The 24,551-nt window shown below is 49.4% G+C and overlaps 1 protein-coding gene across 1 annotated transcript in view; it reads right to left on the reverse strand.

Moving 5' to 3' along the window:
* LOC139263178 (pleckstrin homology domain-containing family G member 3-like) overlaps window positions 1–24,551 on the reverse strand; it is a 221,497-nt gene that overhangs the window by 138,981 nt on the left and 57,965 nt on the right. Inside the window, exon 3 of the mRNA XM_070878852.1 lies at window positions 27–131. Within this exon, the coding sequence (XP_070734953.1) occupies window positions 27–131 (105 nt within the window). The remainder of the gene's footprint in view (window positions 1–26; window positions 132–24,551) is intronic.

A 24,551-nucleotide genomic window follows, 5' to 3' on the forward strand; every position in this document is an offset into this window, starting at 1 on the left:
GTCCTCCAAACCTGCCATTTCCTCACCTCTAGCAGTCCAGGTGTCGACTCGCTCCCGACTGCGCCGGACATTGGTTGCGCAAAGGTCAGAGCACGGAGGTCGAAGGTGACGGACAATCCAATCAGCGGCAGCTGCAGAATGTGAAGAGGTGCATCTTGAGTTGTCTGGTCTTTCTATATCATATCTATAGCTTGCTTTTTTCTTTCGAGCATTGCAGGGCACCCTCAAACAGAGCCTCTCCACACCAAACTCCAGTCTGCCCTCACTTAATTCCTGATCTAGCAAGACTCCACTAAGAGCACACTAAAACAACTTCCCTGTTTAGCTGCTGTGCACACGGACACATATCACAGCTTCCAGGACCGAAAAAGCATTACTTCAGAATCTAGCTCAACTCTCCTTTTTGATTCATTTAGTTGGAAGTTTAACATTAGTTTCCTTGCTGTGGTAGCACTCTCGCCTCTGAGTTAGAGGTCGTGGGTTCCAGTCCCACCCTAGGGACTTTGAGTACATAATCCAGGCCGACACTCCAGTCCAGTACTGAGGGAGTGCTGCACTGTTGGAGGTGCTGGCGTTCAGATAAGACGTTAAACTGTGGCCCTGTCTGTCCTCTCCAGTGGATATAAAAGATCTCATGGCATTATTTTAACGACTTGGAAGAAGGGACTGAGTGTAATGTAGCCAAGTTTGTTGATGATACAAAGATGGGAGGAAAAGCAATGTGTGAGGAGGACACAAAAAATCAGCAAAAGGGCAAAGACAGGCTAAGTGAGTGGGCAAAAATTTGGCAGATGGAGTATAATGTCGGAAAGTGTGAGGTGATGCAGGAAAAATCAAAGAGCAAGTTATTATTTAAATGGAGAAAGATTGCAAAGTGCCGCAGTACAGCGGGACCTGGGGGTACTTGTGCATAAAACACAAAAGGATAGTATGCAGGTACAGCAAGTGATCAGGAAGGCCAATGGAATGTTGGCCTTTATTGCAAAGGGGATGGAGGATAAAAGCAGGGAAGTCTTGCTACAACTATATAAGGTATTGGTGAGGCCACTCCTGGAATAATGCGTGCAGTTTTGGTTTCCATATTTATGAAAGGATATACTTGCTTTGGAGGCAGTTCAGAGAAGGTTCACTAGGTTGATTCCGGGGATGAGGGGGTTGACTTATAAGGAAAGGTTGAGTAGGTTGGGCCTCTACTCATTGGAATTCAGAAGAATGAGAGGTGATCTTATCAAAACATATAGGATTATGAGGGGGTTTGACAAGGTGGATGCAGAGAGGCTGTTTCCATTGATGGGGGAGACTAGAACTAGAGGGCATGATCTTAGAATAAGGGGGCCGCCCATTTAAAACAGAGATGAGGAGAAATTTCTTCTCCCAGAGGATTGTAAATCTGTGGAATTCGTGCCTCAGAGAGCTGTGGATGCTGGCACATTGAATAAATTTAAGGCAGAAATAGACAGTTTCTTATACGATAAGGGAATAAGGGGTTATGGGGCGCGGGCAGGGAAGTGGAGCTGAGTCCATGATCAGATCAGCCATGATCTTATTGAATGGCAGGGCAGGCTCGAGCGGCCATATGGCCTACTCCTGTTCCTATTTCTTATGTTCTTATGATTTCAAGAAGAGCAGGGGAGTTCTCCCCAGTGTCCAGGTCAATATTTATCCCTCAACCAACATCACTAAAATATATTTGGTCATTATCATATTGCTGTTTGTGGGAGCTTGCAGTGCGCTAATCGGCTGCCGTGTTTCCTACATTACAACAGTGACGACACTGAAAGTACTTCATTGGCTATAAAGTGCTTTGGGACGTCCTGAGATCGTCAAAGGCGCTATAGAAATGTAAGTCTTTCTTTCTTGCTATGCAGCTTCCGGTGTGAAATTTGGGATGTAACCAGATTTCCTTATAATGAGGCTAGATCCTTCAACCCATACACTAACACAGCATGTCCCTACTGACTGTTAATACAGTACTCTGTGGTTTTGGTTTCCTGGGAAACTGAGGAAGTGATGCTAAATCTTAATAATCACTGGTTAGGCCTCAGCTGGCGTATTGTGGCCAATTCTGAGCTCCACACTTTAGGAAGGATGTCAAGGCCTTGGAGATTTACTAGAACGGTACCAGGGCTGAGGGACTTCAGTATGTGAAGAGACTTGAGAAAGTGGGATTGTTCCCCTTAGAGCAGAGAAGGTTAAAAGGAGATTGAATAGAGGTGCTCAGAATAGAGTAGATAGGGAGAAAGGGAGAAACTGTTTCCACTGGTAGGAGGATCGGTAACCAGGGGACGCAAATTTACGATAACTGGCAAAAGAGCCAGAAGAAGTAATGTGGAGAGGTGTGATGATCTGGAATGAAAGGGTGATCGAAGCAGATTCAATAGTAACTTTCAAAAGAAATTGAAGGGGGGAAATTTGCAGGGCTATGGGGAAAGGGCAGGGGAGTGGGATTAATCGGACAGCCCTACAAAGAGCCGGCACAGGCACGATGGGCCGAATGGCCTCCTGCTGTACTGCATGATTCTATGTTTCGATGATTCTCTCAATTTAATTCAATCTGGGCAGAGGGGCGTCAGGCATTCTCAGCTGGGCTCGTAGAATCATGCAGCATAGAAGCAGGCCATTCGGTCCATCGTATCGGTGATGGCTCTTTGAACTATCCAATTAGTCCCATTAATAAGCACTATTAAAAGATCCCATGGAATTATTTGTAGAGGAGCAGGGGAGTTCTCCAAAGTGTGCAGGCCAATATTTGTCCCTCAACCAACATCACTAAAATATATTTAGTCATTATCACGTTGCTGTTTGTTGGAGCTTGCTGTGCGCTGATCGGCTGCCGTGTTTCCTACATTATAACAGTGACTACACTGCTGTTTTTCTAGGTGGTGGAGGTCATCAGTTTGGGAGGTGCTGCTAAAGAAGCCTTGGCGAGTTGCTGCAGTGAGTTTTGTGGTTGGTACACACGGCAGTGTCTGTATTTTCAAGCAGGGTCTGCACTGTAGGGCCTGGTTCTGCTGTTGGATAGTTTTGCCGCCACCCCTTTATTACCCACACTCAGTTGCCCGAGCGAAACAGTCTATATCTAATCGGATACTTCTCTCTCTCCCTCGGATTCATCTCTCTCCCTCAGCTCATGGCCAGTTTGAGAGAGAGGCCGCCACGCTGCTCCACAAACAGTCCCCCTCCCCGGCTCTCCTGTTACAAAGCAAGCATCCCAAATTAGCACTTCGAACTGCATAGCTGCTGCTCGCTGAGGTGTAACAGAGTGGGGCCCAGCCCATCAGCCTTAACTCGAGTGCACTAGGTTGGCAGATCATTAACCTGGCCAGGAGCCCTCTCGGCTGCACTCTACTGAAAAATGATTCCAAAGAAATAGAAGCTGGAAACTTTCATTCACTAAATGGCAGACGTAAGCCATGCAAGACGCAAGTGTTAAAGATTGTCCACGTGCCTGTCGCTCACTAGTCTATTATCCGAGACAACTTCACTTTCTTGCTCCACCTTACACTTTGTGGCTTGTGACGTACTCCTTCTGCTCCCGTCCCCACCCCCCCATTGACTGCTGCAAAGAGATCTTTAAAGACACAGGTTAGATACAGAGTAAAGCTCCCTCTACACCGTCCCATCAAACACTCCCAGGGCAGGTACAGCACGGGGTTAGATACAAAGCAAAGCTCCCTCTGCACTGCCCCATCACACACACTCAGGGCAGGTACAGCACGGGTTAGATACAAAGTAAAGCAGGGGAATTCTCCCAAGTGGCCTGGCCACTATTTACCACTCAGTGAACAACAACTTGCATTTCTATAGCACCTTTACCGTAGTAAAACATCCCAAGGCGTTTCCTACATTATAACAGTGACTACACTTCAAAAGTATGTAATTGGCTGTTAAGCACTTTGGGACGTCCCGAGGTCATGAAAGGCGCTATAGAAATGCAAGTTTGTTCTGTTTTCTTTGGACTTGAAAGAAGTCGGCAGAGCTTTCACTTCTCGTGGTCAGTGCAGTGCTCTGAGCTGCCACAAGCTGTGGTCTGCACATCTGCCAAGTTAAGTATTCATTCGCGCGTCAGGGCAGGAAGTGTCTGAGATGCAGAGAGCTCTGAGAACGTGCAGTGTCCTCAGTGAGCTAGGTAAAATGCTGCATCCTTTTAGTCCTCATCTTCTCCATTTTGTACTGGAATTTATTTTCTTAATTCTGCACTAGGCACAGATCACATGGCTTAGATTATTGGTTGCCGGACTCCTGAGTGTAATATGGAAACCTCTGCCCTATGGGCCCTGGTCAGCCCCTTGCCCTACGGGCCCTGGTCAGCCCCCTTGCCCGATGGACCCTGGTGACCCCCTGCCCGATGGGCCTTGTTTGCTCCCTGCCCTATGGGCTCTGGTCACCCCTGCCCTATAGACCGTGTTTGCTCCCTGCCCTATGGGCCTGGTTTGCTCCTGCCCTATGGGCCCTGGTCACCCCTGCCCTATGGTTGTTTGCTCCCTGTCCTATGGGCCCTGGTCACCCCTGCCTATGGGCCTTGTTTGTTCCCTGCCTTACGGGCCTGGTTTGCTCCCTGCCCTATGGGCCTGGTTTGCTCCCTGCCCTATGGGCCCTGGTCACCCCTGCCCTGTGGGTCTGGTTTGCTCCCTGCCCTATGGGCCTGGTTTGCTCCCTGCCCTATGGGCCCTGGTCACCCCTGCTCTATGGGTCTGGTTTGCTCCCTGCCCTATGGGCCTGGTTTGCTCCCTGCTCTATGGGCCCTGGTTTACTCCCTGCTCTATGGGCCCTGGTTTGCTCCCTGCCCTATGGGTCTGGTTTGCTCCCTGCCCTATGGGTCTGGTTTGCTCCCTGCTCTATGGGCCCTGGTTTGCTCCCTGCTCTATGGGCCCTGGTTTGCTCCCTGCCCTATGGGCCCTGGTCACCCCTGCCCTATGGGCCCTGGTCACCCCTGCCCTATGGTTGTTTGCCCCCTGTCCTATGGGCCTGGTTTGCTCCCTGCCCTATGGGCCCTGGTTTGCTCCCTGCTCTATGGGCCCTGGTCACCCCTGCTCTATAGGCCCTGGCTTGCTCCCTGCCCTATGGGCCCTGGTCACCCCTGCTCTATGGGCCTGGTTTGCTCCCTGCCCTATGGGCCCTGGTCACCCCTGCTCTATGGGCCCTGGTTTGCTCCCTGCCCTATGGGCCCTGGTCACCCCTGCTCTATGGGCCCTGGTTTGCTCCCTGCTCTATGGGCACTGGTTTACTCCCTGCTCTATGGGCCCTGGTTTGCTCCCTGCTCTATGGGCCCTGGTTTGCTCCCTGCCCTATGGGCCCTGGTTTGCTCCCTGCTCTATGGTGCCTGGTTTGCTCCCTGCCCTATGGGCCTGGTTTGCTCCCTGCTCTATGGTCCCTGGTTTTCTCCCTGCTCTATGGTCCCTGGTTTGCTCCCTGCTCTATGGTCCCTGGTTTGCTCCCTGCCCTATGGGCCTGGTTTGCTCCCTGCTCTATGGGCCCTGGTCACCCCTGCCCTATGGGCCTGGTTTGCTCCCTGCTCTATGGGCCCTGGTTTGCTCCCTGCTCTATGGGCCCTGGTCACCCCTGCCCTATGGGTCTGGTTTGCTCCCTGCTCTATGGGCCTGGTTTGCTCCCTGCTCTATGGGCCCTGGTTTGCTCCCTGCTCTATGGGCCCTGGTTTGCTCCCTGCTCTATGATCCCTGGTTTGCTCCCTGCCCTATGGGCCTGGTTTGCTCCCTGCTCTATGGGCCCTGGTCACCCCTGCCCTATGGGCCTGGTTTGCTCCCTGCTCTATGGGCCTGGTTTGCTCCCTGCTCTATGGGCCTGGTTTGCTCTCTGCTCTATGGGCCCTGGTTTGCTCCCTGCCCTATGGGCCCTGGTTTGCTCCCTGCCCTATGGGCCCTGGTTTGCTCCCTGCTCTATGGGCCCTGGTTTGCTCTCTGCTCTATGGGCCTGGTTTGCTCCCTGCTCTATGGGCCCTGGTTTGCTCTCTGCTCTATGGGCCTGGTTTGCTCCCTGCTCTATGGTCCCTGGTTTGCTCCCTGCTCTATGGGCCCTGGTTTGCTCCCTGCTCTATGGGCCCTGGTTTGCTCCCTGCTCTATGGAACACTGACCTTTCCCTAATTTTCTAAATTGAAATAAATAGAGCAGAGGTTGGCATGTGGAGCAGGGAAATTTAAAATTATACAAAACAACTTTTTTCCCACTTTTTTTTTTTAAATTGGAGAACAAAGCTTGCTGGGTCAGGATAACTCTTTGACAGACCAGCATCATCTCCCATCAGGCCCATTCCACTTGTTGAACATGTGGACGGAGCTTGCAAACTGGCACAGGCTCCCACCGAGGCTGTCCCAGTACCAAACGGATGATTCAAGAGGTAGTGCTCACACAGAGTGTTTGCAAGTTACTTCACCTCCTTTGTCCACCCTCCAAAAACGTGGTCATCCAAAACTCTGCTGCTCGTGTCCTACCACGCAGCACGCCCCGTTCACCCATCACTCCTGTGCTCGCTGGCCTATGTTGGCTGGATTGGGCCTAACTGGAGACTCACTGCCATTTTCCCACTCGGGCCTCCGGTTCACAACGGCTCCATTTTTAAATTCTCATCTTTGTTTTCAAATCTCTCCATGACCTCGCCCCTCCCTGTCTCTGTAACCTCCTCCAGCCTCACAACCCCCCTCCCCCCCCCCCCCCCACCGAGATATTGGCACTCCCTTTGGCCTTGTGTATCCCTGACTCCCTTCACCCTACCACTGGTGGCCATACCTTCAGCTGCCTACATCCGGAGTTCTGGAATTCCCTCCCTAAACCTCTCTGCATCTCTAGCTCTCTTTCCTCCTTTAAGATCCTCATTTAACCAACCTCTTTGACCAAGCTTTTGGTCAATTGTCCTAATATCGCCGAATGTGGCTTGGTGTCAAATTCTGTCTGATCACACTCCTGTGAAGCGCCTTGGGATGTTTTACTAAAGACAGACTTGCCTTCACATAGCATCTTTCACAATGTTCCAAAGTGCTTTACAGCCAATGAAGTACTTTTCGAAGTGTAGTTACTGCTGTAATGTAGGATACACAGCAGCCAATTTGCGCACAGCAAGCTCCCTCAAACAGCAATGTGATAATGACCAAATAATCTGCTTTTTTAAAAAAGTGATGCAGATTGAAGGATAAATATTGGCCAGGACACCGGGGATAACTCCCCTGCTCTTCTTCAAAATAGTGCCATCGGATCTTTTACATCCACCTGAAAGAGCAGACGGGGCCTCGGTTTAGCGTCTCATCCAGAAGACGGCACCTTCAACAGTGCAGCACTCCCTCAACACTATGTTAAAGTTTTTGTTGTTTGTGAACTGACCAAGCAAGAGAGTGAGTGCAAGGACAGACAGTAACGCACCAATACCAACGCTAACTGATGTTTACTATACGTGTACTGGACAGGCAGGATGAATGGTTTCCTTTTACTCAATGGGTTACAACTCTATTTACAAATGGTGTTATCCTGACTTTTGTTGAACTGCTCTTCATGTAGATAAGATCAACACATAGGGGGCAATTTTAACTCTACCCGTCCGATCGGATGAGCTGCTAAAATCACACAAGTTACATACCCGGCCTGATAGCCCCCAGGTTCCGATTATCACCCGCCATCCCGAGCAGGCAGCAAGACCAACTCCTCAAAGCTAGCGGGGTCCTTTTCAAACATATGGATGTCGGGTCCCGAAGATGTCATCGAGACCTGACTCCAATTTTGAACCAGGAGGCCCGAGTGGGGAACCAACCGGCAGTGAGTTTCCAGTTGGGCCCAATCTTGCGAGGAAGAGGATCGGGGCCCAGAAGAGGCCTGAAGCGGTAAGTTTACATTTTGCTGACCTGACATCAAAACTCAGAAGCAGAAAACTGTTAAAATTAAACCCGGAGCTGTCCGGGCCTCTGGATTACTATTCCAGTCACATAACTGCCCGATAGTCTGCTGCAGTACCTGCCCACTGCACAAAATGGCAGCTGGATTAGTTAGCTGTTGGTTTAGCAGTTCTTTACCTGACCCAGACTGTGAAAGGATTAATGCGACTCAGTGTTTGATGTCGGAAGAACCAGAGGCTGTTGTTTCCGAGCTTGGGGGAAGGGAGCGGTGTCTAATCCCCTGGTGGGGAGGAGGGGTGAACATTTAGTGCATTGGAAATCAGCAGCCTTTCATATGGTGCTCCCCAGACCCTTTGAACTGCTGCAGACACCAATCCCAGCAACCCCCCACACACCTCCCTCCTGCAACCCTCCCAATCTTGGAATCTTAACAACTCCTCGGCATGGATTAACTTCCAAACTGAAAAGACGTTTGGCAGAGGCTGGCTGGAGATTTCTCAGGTTGCTGCATGGAAACTTCTCATAGAAAGAAAGAACGAACTTGTATTTATATAGTGCCTTTCACGGCCTCAGGACTTGCCAAAGCGCTGCACAGCCAATGCGCTTTACTACACTTTCGAAGTGTAGTCACTGCTGTAATGTGGGAAATGCGGCAGCCACTTTGCACACAACAAGCTCCCACAAACAGCAATGTGATAATGACCAGATAATCTGGGTTTTTTGTGTTATGTTGATTGAGGGATAAATATTGGCCAGGACACCGGGGATAACTTCCCTGCTCTTCTTCGAAATAGTGCCATGGGATCTTTTACATCCACCCGAGAGAGCAGACGGGGCCTCAGTTTAACGTCTCATCTGAAAGACGGCACCTGTGACTTAGGAGGCTAGTGTGGAGCACAAACAGTAACACAGGAACAAGCCAATCTATGTAATTATGTGCTCAAGTCTCTGGAGTGGGACTTAAACCAGCCTTTAGACTCAGAGCCAAGCATGGCGCCCACGGTTGACACTGTAGCTCCACAATGGATCATCAGCCTGCTCTCAGATAGTGCTGGGCGTTGAAAGCCCATTGCAGAATGCTAAACTCCTTGGGCCTCTTAGAATGGAGAAACCACAAACAGCGGCAGCAACAAAATGTCCAGCAGCTCAGCCTCCATGTGACTTTCAGTCTTTGGCTCACGTAGCCATGGCTCAGTGGATAGCATGGTCACGCCTGCGTCAGAGGGATATGGGCTCAAGTCCCACTCCAGAGACATAATCCGGATTGTCCCTCCCAGTGTCCATCGTTGCCTGTCCCTCGGGCAATCTCACTCTCCCGGCGCATCGTCCTACTGAAGCGGCCTCACCAGTGCCCAGGCCCATGGCACAGGGTGCCCGGATACAGCGGGCGAGTCTGGCCTGGCCGACTGCCACGCAAAAGGAATTTGCTCAGGTCGTTGGACGGCAACACCATTTTTAAACTGGGTCCTCCCGGCCGACAGGTCCCGGCAAATTTCCCTTCGAGTTGCGAGGCCAGGAACTGGCGACACCGGCATGGGTCAAGTGCAATCTAAAACCAGTTTGCCTTCGAAAAGCCTCTGAACTCTGCATCCCCAACACCCACCCACAAGCTGATTCAGACACTTGTCACCCTTTGCACAGAATTCCTCCCGCTATCTATTGTTTCTTCACCGCGTAGTGATAACCTCTGGCTCCTCTTATCCTGTCCCGATTGTAAAGTAATATTCAGGATTTCCTTTGAAAAGATGTCAGCCTTGGCTCAGTGGCAGCGTTCTCACAACCGGAGGACAGAATCCAGGCCGACACTCCCAGGGCAGTGCTGAGGGAACGCTGCACTGGCGGAGGCGCCGTCTTTCGGATGAGACGTTAAACCGAGGTCCCGTCTACCCTCGCAGGTGGATGCAAAACATCCCACGGCACTTATGTGAAGAAGAGCAGAGGAGTTCTCCCAGAGTTCTGGCCATCATCTATCCCCAAACCAACATCACTAAAAAAAAAGCCCACCTGATCATTATCACAGTGCTGTTTGTGGGAGCTTGCTGTGCGCAATTTGGCTACCTTGTTGCCTACATAACAAGTGACAACACTTCAAAACTACTTCATTGGCTGTAAAGCGCTTTGGGACTCCAGAGGTCGTGAAAGGTGCTATATAAATGCCTTTGTAAAATGCAAACTCCAGAAGCTGCAAGTGTCGAGGAGTTTCTGAGGAAGCTCCTACCCACATTCCGGAAGAGATAGGAAGCTGGAAGCACAGAGCGCCCTGCTGCCGGAGTAGTGGGAAGGAAAGGAGCGTTCTTCTCACAGCCTGTGAGCAGCCCAGCGTGAGCTCGCAGGGTCTTCATCTGTGATTTACACAGCGTGGGGTTACATGCCCTGCTAGGCCAGCCCTGACCTGTGGGCCTCGGGAGGAAACAGATGGGCGGGCCGCTTCACGGGCTGGGTAAACAAACCTAACCGCGAGACCCCAGTCAGCTTTGTGTTCAAAGGAAAAGCAAACCCAGCCACTTCTGCCCAGTGAATGGGTGACTGAGCACGGGGTTAAAGGTCGAACAGTTGATGGGGTCAAGCCTGTCGAGCCTGCTTGCTTGGAGGGAGGCCCATTCCTTTAAATACACAGCCTGGATGGGTCAACCCTGGCTTCGCACAAAACAAAGTGCAAGCAAATTCTCTGCCACAACTTTGCAAGATAGAAACCAGTGAATGTAAAACAAACTTTCACCTTTCACAATGTCGCAAAGCGCTTTACGGCCTCGATTTCAAATTTCTCATCCTTATTTTCAAATCCCTCCATGGCCTCGCCCCTCCCTACCTCTGTAATCTCCTCCAGCCCCACAACCCACCCCCCGCCAAGATGCCTGCGCTCCTCTAATTCTGTCCTCGAGCATCCCGGATTATAATCGCTCAATCATTGGTGGCCGTGCCTTCTGTTGCCTCGGCCCCAAGCTCTGGAACTCCCTCCCTAAACCTCTCTGCCTCTTTACCCTCCTTCAAGACGCTCCTTAAAACCTACCTCTTTGACCAAGCTTTTGGTCACCTGCGCTAATTTCTACTTATGCAGCTTGGTGGCAATTTTTTTTATCTCATAATACTCCTGCGAAGGACCTTGAGTCATTTCATTACGTTAAAGGTGTTATATAAATAAAAGTTTTTGTTGAACTCCTTTTGCAGTGTAGTCACTGTTGTAATGCATGAAAGGTGGCAGTAAATTTGTGCACAGCAAGATCCAACAAATAGCAATGTGATAATGAGCAAATAATCCATTTTTAATGATATTGTTTGAGGAATAAATATTGGCCAGGACACCGGGGATAACTCCCCTGCTTTCCTTCGAAATTGTGCCATGGGATCTTTTACATCCACCTGATAGAGCAGACGGGGCCTCAGTTTAACGTCACATCTGAAAAACGGCACCTGCAACTCCCTCAGCACTGCACTGGGAGTGTCAGCCTGGATTATGTGCTCAAGTCCCTGGAGTGGGATATGAACCCATGACCTTCTGACAGAGGCGAGCGTGTTCCACTGAGCCACAACAGACACCTTTTTGAGAATGAAACTAGCGCCTTTAACATAGTGAAACATCCCCGGGCTCTTCACAGGAATATTAAGAGTTAAAAATTTGACACCGAGCTGCATAAGTAGAAATTAGCGCAGTTGACCAAAAGCTTGGTCCAAGAGGGAGGTTTTAAGGAGCATCCTGAAGGAGGAAAGAGAGGTAGAGAAGTAGAGAGGTTTAGGCAGGGAGTTCCAGAGCTTGGGGCCCAGGCAGTAGAAGGCACGGCCACAAATGTTTCAGCGATTATAATCAAGGATGCTCAAGAAGGCAAAATTAGAGGAGCGCAAACATCTCGGGGTGGGGGGATGGGTTGTGGGGTTGGAGGAGATTACAGAGATAGGGAGGAGCGAGGTCATAAAGGGTTATGAAAATAAGGATGAGAATTTTGAAATCGAGGCGTTGCTTGACCGGGAGCCAATGTAGGTCAGCGAGCAAAGAGGTAACGGGTGAGCGGGACTTGGTGTGAGTTAGGACACGGTCAGCCGAGTTTTGGATCACCTCTAGTTTTCGTAGGGTAGAATGTGAGAGGCCAGCCAGGAGTGCATTGGAATAGTCAAGTCTAGAGGTAACAAAGGCCTTGGATGAGGGCTTCAGCAGCAGATGAGCTGAGGCAAGGGTGGAGGCGGACGATGTTACGGAGGTGGAAATAATCGATCTTCGTTATGCTGCGGCTATGTGGTCAAAAGCTTATTTCAGGGTCAAATATGACACCAAGGTTGTGAACAGCCTGGTTCAGCCTCAGACAGAAGTTGGGGAGAGGGATGGAGTCAGTGGCTAGGGAAAGGAGTTGGTTGCGGAAAGAAAAGTTGCTCTTCAGTCACAGCCTGCCTGTGTTTGTCTGGCACCCTGTGGATCGGAGCTGTGCCCAGGATTTGCATTGCACGGAGTAGTCAAACTGCAGGGTAAACCAGGAGTGGAACATAATTAAATGGACAAAGAATGATTGGAAACTCATTTAGATCCAGGGAGCTAGGTGTGCTTTTGAGAGCAAGATACATCAAATTGAGGGGAGAGGTTTTTTTTTTATTAAAACCATTTGACAATATTTAACAAACATTACATCAGGATTTAGTAACCGCAACACAAATCAACAAGTAAGTTGGGTCCACCTTTATAACAACTTGCATTTATATCATGTTTTTATCATAGTAAACATCCCAAGGTGCGTCACAGGAGCATTATCAGACAAAAGAGGCATTCGGACAGGCCAAAAGCTTAGTCAGAGTAGGTTTTAAGAAGTGTCTTAAAGGAGGAGGGACAGATAGATAGATGGAGAGGTTTAGGGAGGGAATTTCAGAGCTTGGGACCTAGACGGTTGAAGGCATGACCATTAATAGTGGGTAAAGGAAATCAGGGATGCACAAGAGGCCAGATTTGGAGGAGCGCAGAGATCTCGGAGGGTTGTAGGGCTGGAGTCCTCTCAAGACTATGCTGTGTAGCACCTACCTCTTGACCAAGCCTTTGGTCACCTATCCTAATGTCTCGTTTGTGGCTCAGTGTTAAATTCTGTCTGATAACGGCCCTGTGAAACAGCTCGGGATGTTTTGCTGCATTAAAGGCGGACTTGCGCACATAAATCCAGGCTGACACTCCAGTGCAGTGCTGAGGAAGAGCTGCACTGTCAGAGGTGCCGTCTTTCGGATGAGACGTTAAACTGAGGCCCTGTCTGCTCTCTCAAGTGGATGTAAAAGATCCCACGGCACTATTTCGAAGAAGAGCAGGGGAGTTATCCCTGGTGTCCTGGCCAATATTTATCCCTCATCAACATAACAAAAACAGATTATCTGGTCATTATCACATTGCTGTTTGTGGGAGCTTGCTGTGCGCAAATTGGCTGCTGCATTTCCCACATTACAACAGTGACGACACTCCAAAAGTACTTCATTGGCTGTAAAGCGCTTTGCGACATCCGGTGGTCGTGAAAGGCACATCTTTTTCTTCTTTCTATATAAATACAAGTTGTTGTTGTTAAATGTACTGCCATGTTATGGATTCAGCATTAAGTGGGTTGATGGTGATGCCGGGGCACTATCCGAATAGTGAGGTTACATGTGCTGCGACTACACACGCATGGTCCTGAGTGTTAAACATGCTGCTGAGCACGGAGCGCTCAATATGGGCCAGGTACTGAAAGAGTTAAACATGCAACTGGAACGCAGGCTCAGTACTGAGGGACTTAAACACACTGACACCACATTGTACTGAAAGGGTTAAGCCTCCAGCTGTAACACACTCTTGGTCCTGAGAGGGTTAAACACGGTGCTGGGAACGAAGAGAATTAAACACACTACCATCGTACGGGCTTAGTTCTGAAAGGGTGAAATATACTATCGTACGGGCTTGATACTGAGAGAATTAAACTCATCATTGTACCAGCTTGATACTGAGAGAATTAAACTCATCATTGTACCAGCTTGGTATTGAGAGAGTTAAACTCACTATTGTATGGGCTTGATATTGAGAGAGTTAAACTCACTATTGTACGGACCTGGTACTGAGAGAGTTAAAAACATCATATGGGCTTGGTACGGAGAGTGTTAAACACACTAGGATAATAGGAACAGGTGTATGAATTTTAGCCCCTCGAGCTTGTTGTGCCATTCAATGAGATCGTGGCTGATCTGTGACCCAACACCTTTGTCCCAGATCCCTTAATACCTTTGGTTAACAAAAATCTATCAATCTCAGATTTAAAATTAACAATGGCCTGCATCAACTGCCATTTGCAGAAGAGCTCCAAACTTCTACCCTTTGCCTGCAGAAGTGTTTCCGAACTTCAGTCCTGGCCTGGCTCTAACTTTGAGGCTATGTCCCCTATTCCTAGACTCCCCAACCAGTGGAAATAGTTTCCACCACTATGACATGGGCTCGATATTGAAAGGGTTAAGTCCGAATCAGTACTCTTTATTGGTTGCGTGTGGCTTCAGTTGTCCAACAGCCAGACACTTGGAGGGCCGACAACAACAACAACTTGTATTTATATAGCGCCTTTAACACAGTGAAACGTCCCAAGGCGCTTCACAGGAGTATTCTGAGATAAAAAAATTTGACACCGAGCCGCATAAATAGAAATTAGCGCAGGTGACCAAAAGTTTGGTCAAAGAGGTAGGTTTTAAGGAGTGCCTTGAAGGAGTATAGAGAGGTGGAGAGGCGAAAAGGTTTAGGCAGGGCGTTCCAGAGCTTGGGTCCCAGACAACTGAAGGCACGGCCAGTAATGGTTGAGCGATTATAATCAGGGATGCTCAAGAGGGCAGAATTAGAGGAGCGCAGACATCTTGCGGGGTTGTGGGGCAGAAGGTGGTTACAGAGATAGGGAGGGGTGAGGCCATGGAGGGATTTGAAAGAAAGGATGAGAATTTTGAAAATCGAGGCGTTGCTTAACTTGTAGGTCAGAGAGCACAGGGCTGATGGGTGAGTGGGACTTGGTGCAAGTTAGGACATGGGCAGCCGAGTTTTGGATCACCTCTAGTTTACGTAGGGTAGAACGTGGGAGGCCAGCCAGGAGTGCGTTGGAATAGTCAAGTCCAGAGGTAACAAAGGCATGGATGAGGGCTTCAGTATCATATGAGCTGAGGCAGGGCGGAGACAGGCAATGTTACGGAGGTGGAAATAGGTGGTTTTAGTTATGCTGCGGCTATGTGGTCGAAAGCTCATTTCAAGGTCAAATATGACACCCAAGGTTGTGAACAGTGTGTTTCAGCCGCAGACAGAAGTTGGGGAGAGGATTGGAGTCAGTGGCTAAGGAATGGAGTTTGTGGCGTGGTCTGAAAACAATGGCTTCGGTCTTCCCAATATTCAATTGGAAAAAATGTCTGCTCATCCAGAACTGGATGTTGGACAAGCAGTCTGACAATTCAGAGATTGTGTAGGGGTTGAGAGAAGTGGTATTGAGGTAGAGCTGGGTGTCATCAGTATACATGTGGAAACTGATGCTGTGTTTTCAGATGATGTCGACAAGGGGCAACATGTAGATGAGAAATAGGAGGGGGCCAAGGATAGATCCTTGGGGGACACCAGAGGTAACGATGTGGGGGAGGGAAGAGAAGCCTTTGCAGGTGATTCTCTGGCTATGATTAGATGGATAAGAATGGAACCAGGCGAGTTCAGTACCACCCAGCTGGACGACAGGGGAGAGGCAATGGAGAAGGATAGAGTGGTCAACCGTGTCAAAGGCTGCAAACAAGTCAAGAAGGATGAGGAGGGATAGTTTGCCTTTGTCACAGTCACAAAGGATGTCATTTGTGACTTTGATGAGAGCCGTTTCGGTGTTGTGGCAGGCAGTGAAACCAGATTGAAGGAATTCAAACATGGAGTTGCAGGGAAGATGTGCACGGATTTGGGAGGTGACAACAAGGACTCTGATGAGGAAAGGGAGGTTGAAGATGAGGCGGTAGCTTGCAAGGACGGAGGGATCAAGAGTTGTTTTTTGTGGAGAGGGGTGATGATGGCAGATTTGAGGGAGAGGGAGACAGTACCCGAGGAGAGAGAATACGGGAGCCAGAAAAGGAAGTTGGGTGGTCAGCTGTTTGGTGGGAACAGGATCGAGGGAGCCGGAAGTGGGTCTCGTAGACAGGATGCGCTCAGAAAGGTCACGAGGAGATATCGGAGAGAAACTGGAGAAAGGTGTGGGGTCAGGGCTAGGGCAGGGGCTTCCTTAGAGGAAGTTTGGCCCGGTGGGCTAGGGGGAAGGAAAGGAAGAGGTGGCCGAACGGAAGGACTCAATCTTAGAGACAAAGAAGTCCATGAGCTCCTCACAATTATTGTCGGAGGTGAGGGTGGAGACAGGGGAGAGGGGTTTAAAAAGGCGGTTAACAGTGGAGATTAGAAGCTGGGGTTTATCTTTACATTCCAGAATTATTCTGGAATAATGAGCGGTTTTGGCAGACGAGAGCAGGATCCGATAGTGCTTTATGTGGTCCAGCCAGATCTGGCCGTGAATAATTAAACCAGTTGTCCACCATATCCATTCAAGTCTGCGTCCCTTGGACTTAAGGGAGTGAAGATCAGGGCTGTACCGGGGGAACGGCCAGGGTGAGAGAGAGTAATTGTTTCAATAGGGACTAGGGCATCAAAGGTGATGGTGAGAGTGTGATTGAGTAGATTGGTAGCTGCAGAAATATCATGGTGAATGGAGGGCCAAAGGCTGGACAGTTGGGAGTTGATAAGTGCAGTTGTAAGGGAATCGGGAGAGAGTTTTCTCTCAATGCCCGATACTCAGAAACTTCACCCCGATACTCGGGTGAGAACTCATGGATGAGCAGAATATCAACCCAGATTATTTATCATCGAGAACAAAATAATGAAAAGATCCCATCAAAAAACTCAATCCTCTCTCTATTGCTGTTCTCATGGGTTCAGTGAGAGCAAATTATTTATTGCACATTTGACAACATCCTTAGCATCAAGAGAAAACCCAGGAAGTGGGTCGGGGCTGGTGATTTCAACATTTTTCATGACTGGCATTCACCTCCAGAACCTTCGCTGGATCCCACCACCTCAGGTCAGCATGCCTCAGCTAGCTCGACAAATTAGCCCAACATAATCCAGCTAAATCCCTAAATCAGGTCAATATGCCGGAGTTATCTCTGCAAATTAGCCGATGTGCCAGCTATCTCCCAAATCAGGTCCTCATGTCCCACTTATTTCCCCTAATCAGCCCAACATACTCCAGCTATCTCCCCAAATCAGCTCAACATAGAATCATAAAATCATCGAAAAATACAACACCGAAGGAGGCCATTCGACCCATCGTGTCTGTGCCGGTCAAAAAGGAGTTATCTAGCCTAATCCCACCATCCAGCACTAGATCCGTAGTTCTGTAGGTTACGGCACTTTAAGTGTACATCCAAGTTCCTTTTAAATGTGGTGAGGGTTTCTGCCTCTACCACCCTTTCAGGTAGTGAGTTCCAAACTCCCACTACCCTCTGGGTGAAGAAATGTCTCCTCATCTCCCCTTCTACCAACTACTTTAAATCTATGCCCCCTGGTTATTGACCCCTATCTCCACAAATCAGCCCAACATACTCCAGCTACCTTCCCCCAAAATCAGATCAACATGCCTCAGCTATCTCCCCAAATGAGCCCATTATTTTTCTGTCCAGTATCTGTTCTGTAACCCCATGCCAAATGTCCACTATACTCTATATAATGAACAACTGGCATGAGGTTATCTGCCATGCAACCCAATGCCAGCTGCCAATTATACACTATGTAATCCCACGCCAAAAGCCATTATTCTCGGCTTAAGCCCATGCTATTGCTCATTATAGCATACTTAGTCGAATGATTGTGCATTTATAAGATTTAAACAATCTCTGTTGACACTCCCAGTGCAGCACTGAGGGAGTGCCGTCTTTCAAATGAGACATTAAACCGAGGCCCCGTCTGCCCACATGGATGGATGTAAAACATCTCATTGCGTTATTGAAGAAGAGCAAAGAGTTCTCCTGTTGTCCTGCCCAACATTTCCCCCTCAATCAACACCACCGAAGAGAGATTAACTGGTCAATCATCTCATTCGCTGTTTGTCAGACCTCCCAGTGTGCAAATTATCTGCCGCTTTCCCTAGTAACTGTACTTCAAAAGTAATTCATAGGCGGTGATGTGCTTTGAGACATGTGGGGACGGTAAAGGTAACCCTATGTCAATGGCCCAGTACTCTCTATGCAACCCCATGCCAACTGCCTATTAGCTACATAAATCTACCAGCAGCTCATTATCCTCAACTTAACCCTTTGCCAACTGCCCATTAAACTCTATGTAACTGTATTCCAACTGCCTATTAATCTCTACATCATCCCAAGGCAGCTCCCCCTCATGCTGTACAATGCTCAATGCCAACTGCCCCTTATTTTCTATATGACCCCATATTGCCATTTAGCCTTTATGTAGTTATCTATGGCACCAGGTAACTCCACCTTGTACCCGCACAACAGTGTGCGGGTTTGAAGAGTCTACAGCCTAGGAATGGTCACTATAGGGGAAATTCTTCATCCAACAACCACTCGGGACCAACGAGGGGGTACCAGCTCTGTCCGTGATTTACTACTAGTCAGGAATTACGCATTTAAAGTCATTCTGATTTAAAAGCAAAGTGAAATTAATGAGATAAGCAATGGTGAGACAGGGACCACCATAACTACAGGGAATGTACCAACAACTTGCATTTATATAGCGCCTTTAACACAGTGAAACGTCCCAAGGCGCTTCACAGGAGTATTAGGAGATAAAAAAATTTGACACCAAGCCGCATAAATAGAAATTAGCGCAGGTGACCAAAAGCTTGGTCAAAGAGGTATGTTTTAAGGAGTGCCTTGAAGGAGGAAAGAGAGGTAGAGAAGCGGAGAGGTTTAGGCAGGGCGTTCCAGAGCTTGGGGCCTAGGCAACAGAAAGCACGGCCACCAGTAGTTGAGCGATTATAAATCAGGGATGCTTAAGAGGGCACGGGGGCTGGAGGAGATTACAGAGATAGGGAGGGGTGAGGTCATGGAGGGATTTAAAAATATGAGAATTTTGAAATTGAGGCGTTGCTTGACCGGAAGCCAATGTAGGTCGGTGAACACAGGGGTGATGGGTGAGCAGGACTTGGTGTGCTTTATACAGTTGCTAAATCTACAAGTAGCCCCTCACCAGCACTTACTGACTTATCCCAATGTGACTGTTAGTGCTCGGGGAACCCCCTTACCCAGAGAGCACAAAAGGTGCGACTATGCATTAGGTTGAACTTGTGTTTAAAATGAAAGTTATCGCTGCCTCACATCCCCCAAACTAGTTCACCGAGCACTGCACGGCCTTCACACAGAGGCTTCTATCCACTCTACTCACCGACTGCTGCAGTAAACCTGGGTTTGTCATGAAGCCGAGTCCCCATTTATATTGTCCATCGACAGCTAAATGTCCTGGCACCATGAAGATATTGGAGAGCAGCTTCAGTAGTCGTGCATGGGGCCTAGAAACCACCGTTACTAACCTCATATTGCACTCATACATACAGGAAAAAGGAGCGACTAATCTCGGGGTGGGACAGGGTTAACTCTGATAAACCTCCTTGGCACTCTCCACAGTTACAAGAATGGACCAATAGGATTTCTTTGCAGTCACCACAGGGCACGGACTACCCTGAACTTGAACTGTCTCCTCCTCAGTCACTATGGCAACTAGATATTTGGGTTCCTTGAGGCCCATTGTTTCCTCTCCGTCCTGTGCCGAGCTATGCTGACAGAAGCACTCCTAGTCCTCGCGCACTCGGTGTCAAGAGGAAAGAGAGGGAGGTGTTCAACAAACCCCTGGCAGATGACATTGAGAGCGAATGCAATCAAACGGTGCTCTCCTTAATTACATTTTTTTGGACCGCAGAGATGGAAGAAAGCCAAAGCTTCTCTCCTCCGTCTCAAGCCAAGACACGGTTCGCTCCCGACCCCCACGAAGGCCGCAGGATAAGTTCTGCACTTGTGGGGGAAGGGTGAGGGTGAGGGGGGGGGTATGAACATAAGAACATGAGAATTAGGAGCAGGAGTAGGCCATTTGGCCCCTCGAGCCTGCTCCCTCTATCAAGGCTCCCTCCATCGTTTGGCTGGTCAATAAGTTAACCAGAGTGCAACTGAACCACGCAGACCAGGACGGTCCCAGATTCAATGCCTGGTCTCAGTCGTGATAGAGGTGAAGCGGTGCTACAATTGGCCTCAGTGCCCTCAGGGCGAGGGAGAAAGAAAAACATTCAGTTAAATTGCACCATGATCAGAGCAGTACCCTGCCTGATATTAGGGTACCCCCTCCTCTTTGGTGCAGGCACACTACAGTTAATTGTAGCAGCCCCCCCACCCACAACTGCGACAATGACCGAGATAAGCAAAGCCAGCATAGATCAGGCAAGAAATCCAGGGACCACACTGGATGGGATATTAGTAGAGTCCTTTGGGAACTCAAGGATCAGTTGTTGCTGCCTCTCAGGCAGGTCTTAAATTCACTTTGGACCCCTGCTACATACAACAATATCACCGTGGACCCTTGCTACACACAATATCACCGTGGACCCTTGCTATTATGTTCCTAACACAGATGAGATTGCACACAGGGAGGTTAAAGTAACAGTGACCTCAGTCTTGAATAAGACACTCCAGAGTGAGGAACAGGCCTTAGTGGCCAGCTTATATACAGTGCTCTCAAGGGATGCTGGGATCCGTTGGGACTTCAGGGGATGAGCCCCCTGGTGGCGGAACATGGGAATACATGCTTTACAGATACACAACATCACTCCCCCCACAAAGTCAACGTCAAAACTATTTACAAGGTGAGGCGGTCGGGAGCCTTTCTTTCCTGGTGGACCGCCTTGGTACAAATGTCTGTTCTGGTGTGTTGGCTGTGGCCTCGCTGGGCTGGCGTGTTGTTGGCCCTGTGGGGCTGCTGGGTGAGCCTGGCCTTGCTGGGCTGTTGGGCGTGATGGGTTCGATTTCCTGGTCCGGCGTGGTATCGTTGATGCTTTGGGTGTGTGTTGTGGGCTCGAAAAAGGTGGTGTCTGCTGTGGGTTGTTCAGGGCAGTCTGTGAACCGCAGCCTCGTTTGGTCCAGGTGCTTTCTGCAAATTTGTCCATGTCTAGTTTGACTACAAACACCCTACTCCCTTCTTTATCGATCACCGTGCCCGCGATCCGCTTGGGACCATGTCCATAGTTGAGCACATACGCAGGGTCATTCAGATCAATTTCCCGTGACACAGTGGCGCGACCATCGTTTACATTTTGTTGCTGCCGCCTGCTCTCTACCTGATCATGCAGGTTGGGGTGAACCAGCGAGAGTCTGGTTTTAAGTGTCTTTTTCAAGAGTAGCTCAGCCGGGGGCACCCCTGTGAGCGAGTGGGGTCTCGGCAGTAGCTGAGCAGTACTCGGGACAGGCGGGTTTGGAGTGAGCCTTCTGTGACTCGTTTAAGGCTCTGTTTGATGGTTTGTACTGCCTGCTCTGCCTGCCCATTGGAGACTGGTTTAAACGGGGCCGAGGTGACATGTTTGATCCCATTGCGGGTCATGAATTCTTTAAATTCGGCACTGGTGAAACATGGCCCGTTGTCACTGACCAGTATGTCAGGCAGGCCGTGGGTGGCAAACATGGCCCTCAGGCTTTCAATGGTGGCGGTGGCGGTGCTTCCCAACATTATTTCACATTTAATCCATTTTGAAAAAGCATCTACCACCACCAGGAACATTTTACCGAGAAACGGGCCCGCATAGTCAACATGGATCCTCGACCATGGTCTGGAGGGCCAGGACCAGAAACTTTGTGGTGCCTCTCTGTGCGCGTTGCTCAACTGAGCACACATGCTGCATTGCCGTACACAGAACTCTAAGTCAGAGTCAATACCGGGTCACCACACGTGGGATCTGACTATCGCTTTCATCATTACTATACCCGGGTGTGTGCTGTGGAGATCCGAGATGAACGTCTCCCTGCCCTTTTTTGGTAGCACTACGCGGTTACCCCAGAACAGGACAGCTCGTCCTTTTGTCGCTAGAATGGCTTGATTGGCTCTTGCATTTCAACGGGGATGCTGGCCCAGCTCCCATGCAGTACACAGTTTTTTTTTAAACTAGGGACAGCAGAGGATCTTGGCTGGTCCAAGTCCTAATCTGGCGGGCCGTGACAGGTGATTTATCATTTTCAAACGCTTCCATGACCATCAACAAGTCTGCGGGCTGCGCCACCATCAACAAGTTTGCGGGCTGCGCCATTTCCACCCCTGTGGTGGGCAATGGTAGCCGACTGAGAGCATCTGCACAGTTCTCAGTGCCTGGCCTGTGGCGCATGGTATAGTTATACGCTGATAGCGCGAGTGCCCACCTTTGTATGCGGGCTGAGGCATTAGTATTTATCCCCTTGTTTTCAGCGAACAGGGATATGAGGGGCTTGCGATCGGTTTCCAGCTCAAATTTGAGGCCAAACAGGTACTGATGCATTTTCTTTACCTCGAGCACACACGCTAATGCCTCTTTCTCAATCAGTCTGTAGGCCCTCTCAGCCTTAGACAAGCTCCTGGAAGCATAGGCGACAGGTTGCAATTTCCCCGCAACGTTGGCTTGTTGTAATACACACCCGACTCCGTACGACAACGCATCACATGCTAGCACAAGTCTTTTAAACGGGTTATACAATACAAGCAGCTTGTTGGAGCATAAAATGTTTCTGGCTTTCTCAAAAGCAATTACTTGGTTTTTTTCTCCATACATAGTTCTTACCTTTACGCAATAACACATGTAGGGGCTCTAAAAGGGTGCTTAACCCCAGTAGGAAGTTACCAAAATAGTTGGAGTCCCAGGAACGACCGCAGCTCCGTGACGTTCTGTGGCCTGGGAGCATTCCTGATAGCCTCTGTCTTGACATCTGTGGGCCGAATGCCGTCCACCACGATCTTTCTCCCCAAAAACTCCACTTCTGTTGCCACGAAGATGCATTTTGACCTCTTCAGCCGCAGCCCTACGTGATCCAGTCGCTGGAGGACCTCCTCCAGGTTTTGTAGGTGCTCGGCGGTGTCCCGACCCGTGACCAATATGCCATCCTGAAAGACCACAGTGTGTGGTACCGACTTCAGTAAGCTCTCCATGCTTCTCTGGAAGATGACTGCAGCCGACTGAATTCCAAATGGGCATCTGTTGCAGAGGAACAGTCCCTTGTGCGTGTTGATGCAGGTGAGACCCTTCGAAGACTCCTCCAGCTCCTGCATCATGTAGGCCGAAGTCAGGTCGAGCTTGGTGAATGTCTTGCCTCCTGCCAACGTCGCAAATAGGTCATCTGCCTTAGGGAGCGGGTATTGGTCCTGTAGCGAGAAACGATTAATAGTTACCTTATAATCGCCGCAAATCCCGACCGTGCCATCACTTTTGAGTACTGGAACAATCGGGCTGGCCCACTCGCTGAATTCCACTGGGGAGATGATGCCCTCGCGTTGCAGCCTGTCCAGCTCGATTTCCACTCTCTCCCTCATCATGTGAGGTACCGCTCGCGCCTTGTGGTGTATGGGTTGTGCCTCTGGGACCAAGTGGATCCGCACCTTCGCCCTGGAAAAGTTTCCAATGCCTGGCTCAAAAAGGGAAGGAAATTTGTTAACATCCTGGGTACATGAGGCCTTATCGGCATGTGATAGCGCTCGGATATCATCCCAATTCCAACGGATTTTGCCCAGCCAGCTCCTTCCAAGCAGTGTGGGGCCATCGCCCGGTACAATCCAGAGTGGCAGTTCGTGCACCGTGCCCTCGGTGACCTTGACCATGGCGCTGCCCGGGACAGTGATAAGCTCCTTGGTGTACGTTCTCAGTTTCATGTGGATGGACTCAGGGCTGGTCTGAATGCCTTGTTGCACCACAGTCTCTCAAACATCTTTTTACTCATGATGGATTGGCTAGCGCCAGTGTCCAGTTCCATGGCTACGGGTAAGCCATTCAATTTTACGTTTAGCATTATAGGTAGACATTTCGTCAAAAATGTGTACACCCCGTGTACTTCAGCATCTGCCTCCTCTCTCTGAGGCTTGAAATTGCTTTGATCCACCATGGACCGATCTTCCTCTGCCACGTGGTGGTTAGCAGGTTTTGCAGAGCTTGCAGCTCATTTGCAAGCTTGTTGGAGGTGCCCGATTGTTCCACAGCTCTTGCAAACATACCCTTTGAAGCGTCATGAATAGGCTGAATGGAAGCCTCCACAACGCCAACAAGAAGTGAATTGCCTTGCATTCATCCTTTGTTGGGGACTCAGTCATCTGGGACACCTGAGGCCTGCTGGCATTGCAGACTCGTGGGTTCTGCCCTGTACATTTCTGTTCGCAAACACAGTTCCAGTTAATTTATGAATGCTAGCACTTGTGTGCTGAGAGATTTATAGAAACATAGAAAATAGGTGCAGGAGTAGGCCATTTGGCCCTTTGAGCTGCACCGCCATTCAATAAGATCATGGCTGATCATTCCTTCAGTACCCCTTTCCTGCTTTCTCTCCATACCCCCTGATCCCCTCAACCGTAAGGGCCATATCTAACTCCCTCTTGAATATATCCAATGATCTGGCATCAACAACTCTCTGCACCAGGGAATTCCACAGGTCAACAACTCTCTGAGTGAAGAAGTTTCTCCTCATCTCAGTCCTAAATGGCCTACCCCTTATCCTAAGACTATGTCCCCTGGT

Source organism: Pristiophorus japonicus, chromosome 4 (assembly GCF_044704955.1).
Source record: "Pristiophorus japonicus isolate sPriJap1 chromosome 4, sPriJap1.hap1, whole genome shotgun sequence".
Classification (NCBI taxonomy): Eukaryota; Metazoa; Chordata; class Chondrichthyes; family Pristiophoridae; genus Pristiophorus; species Pristiophorus japonicus.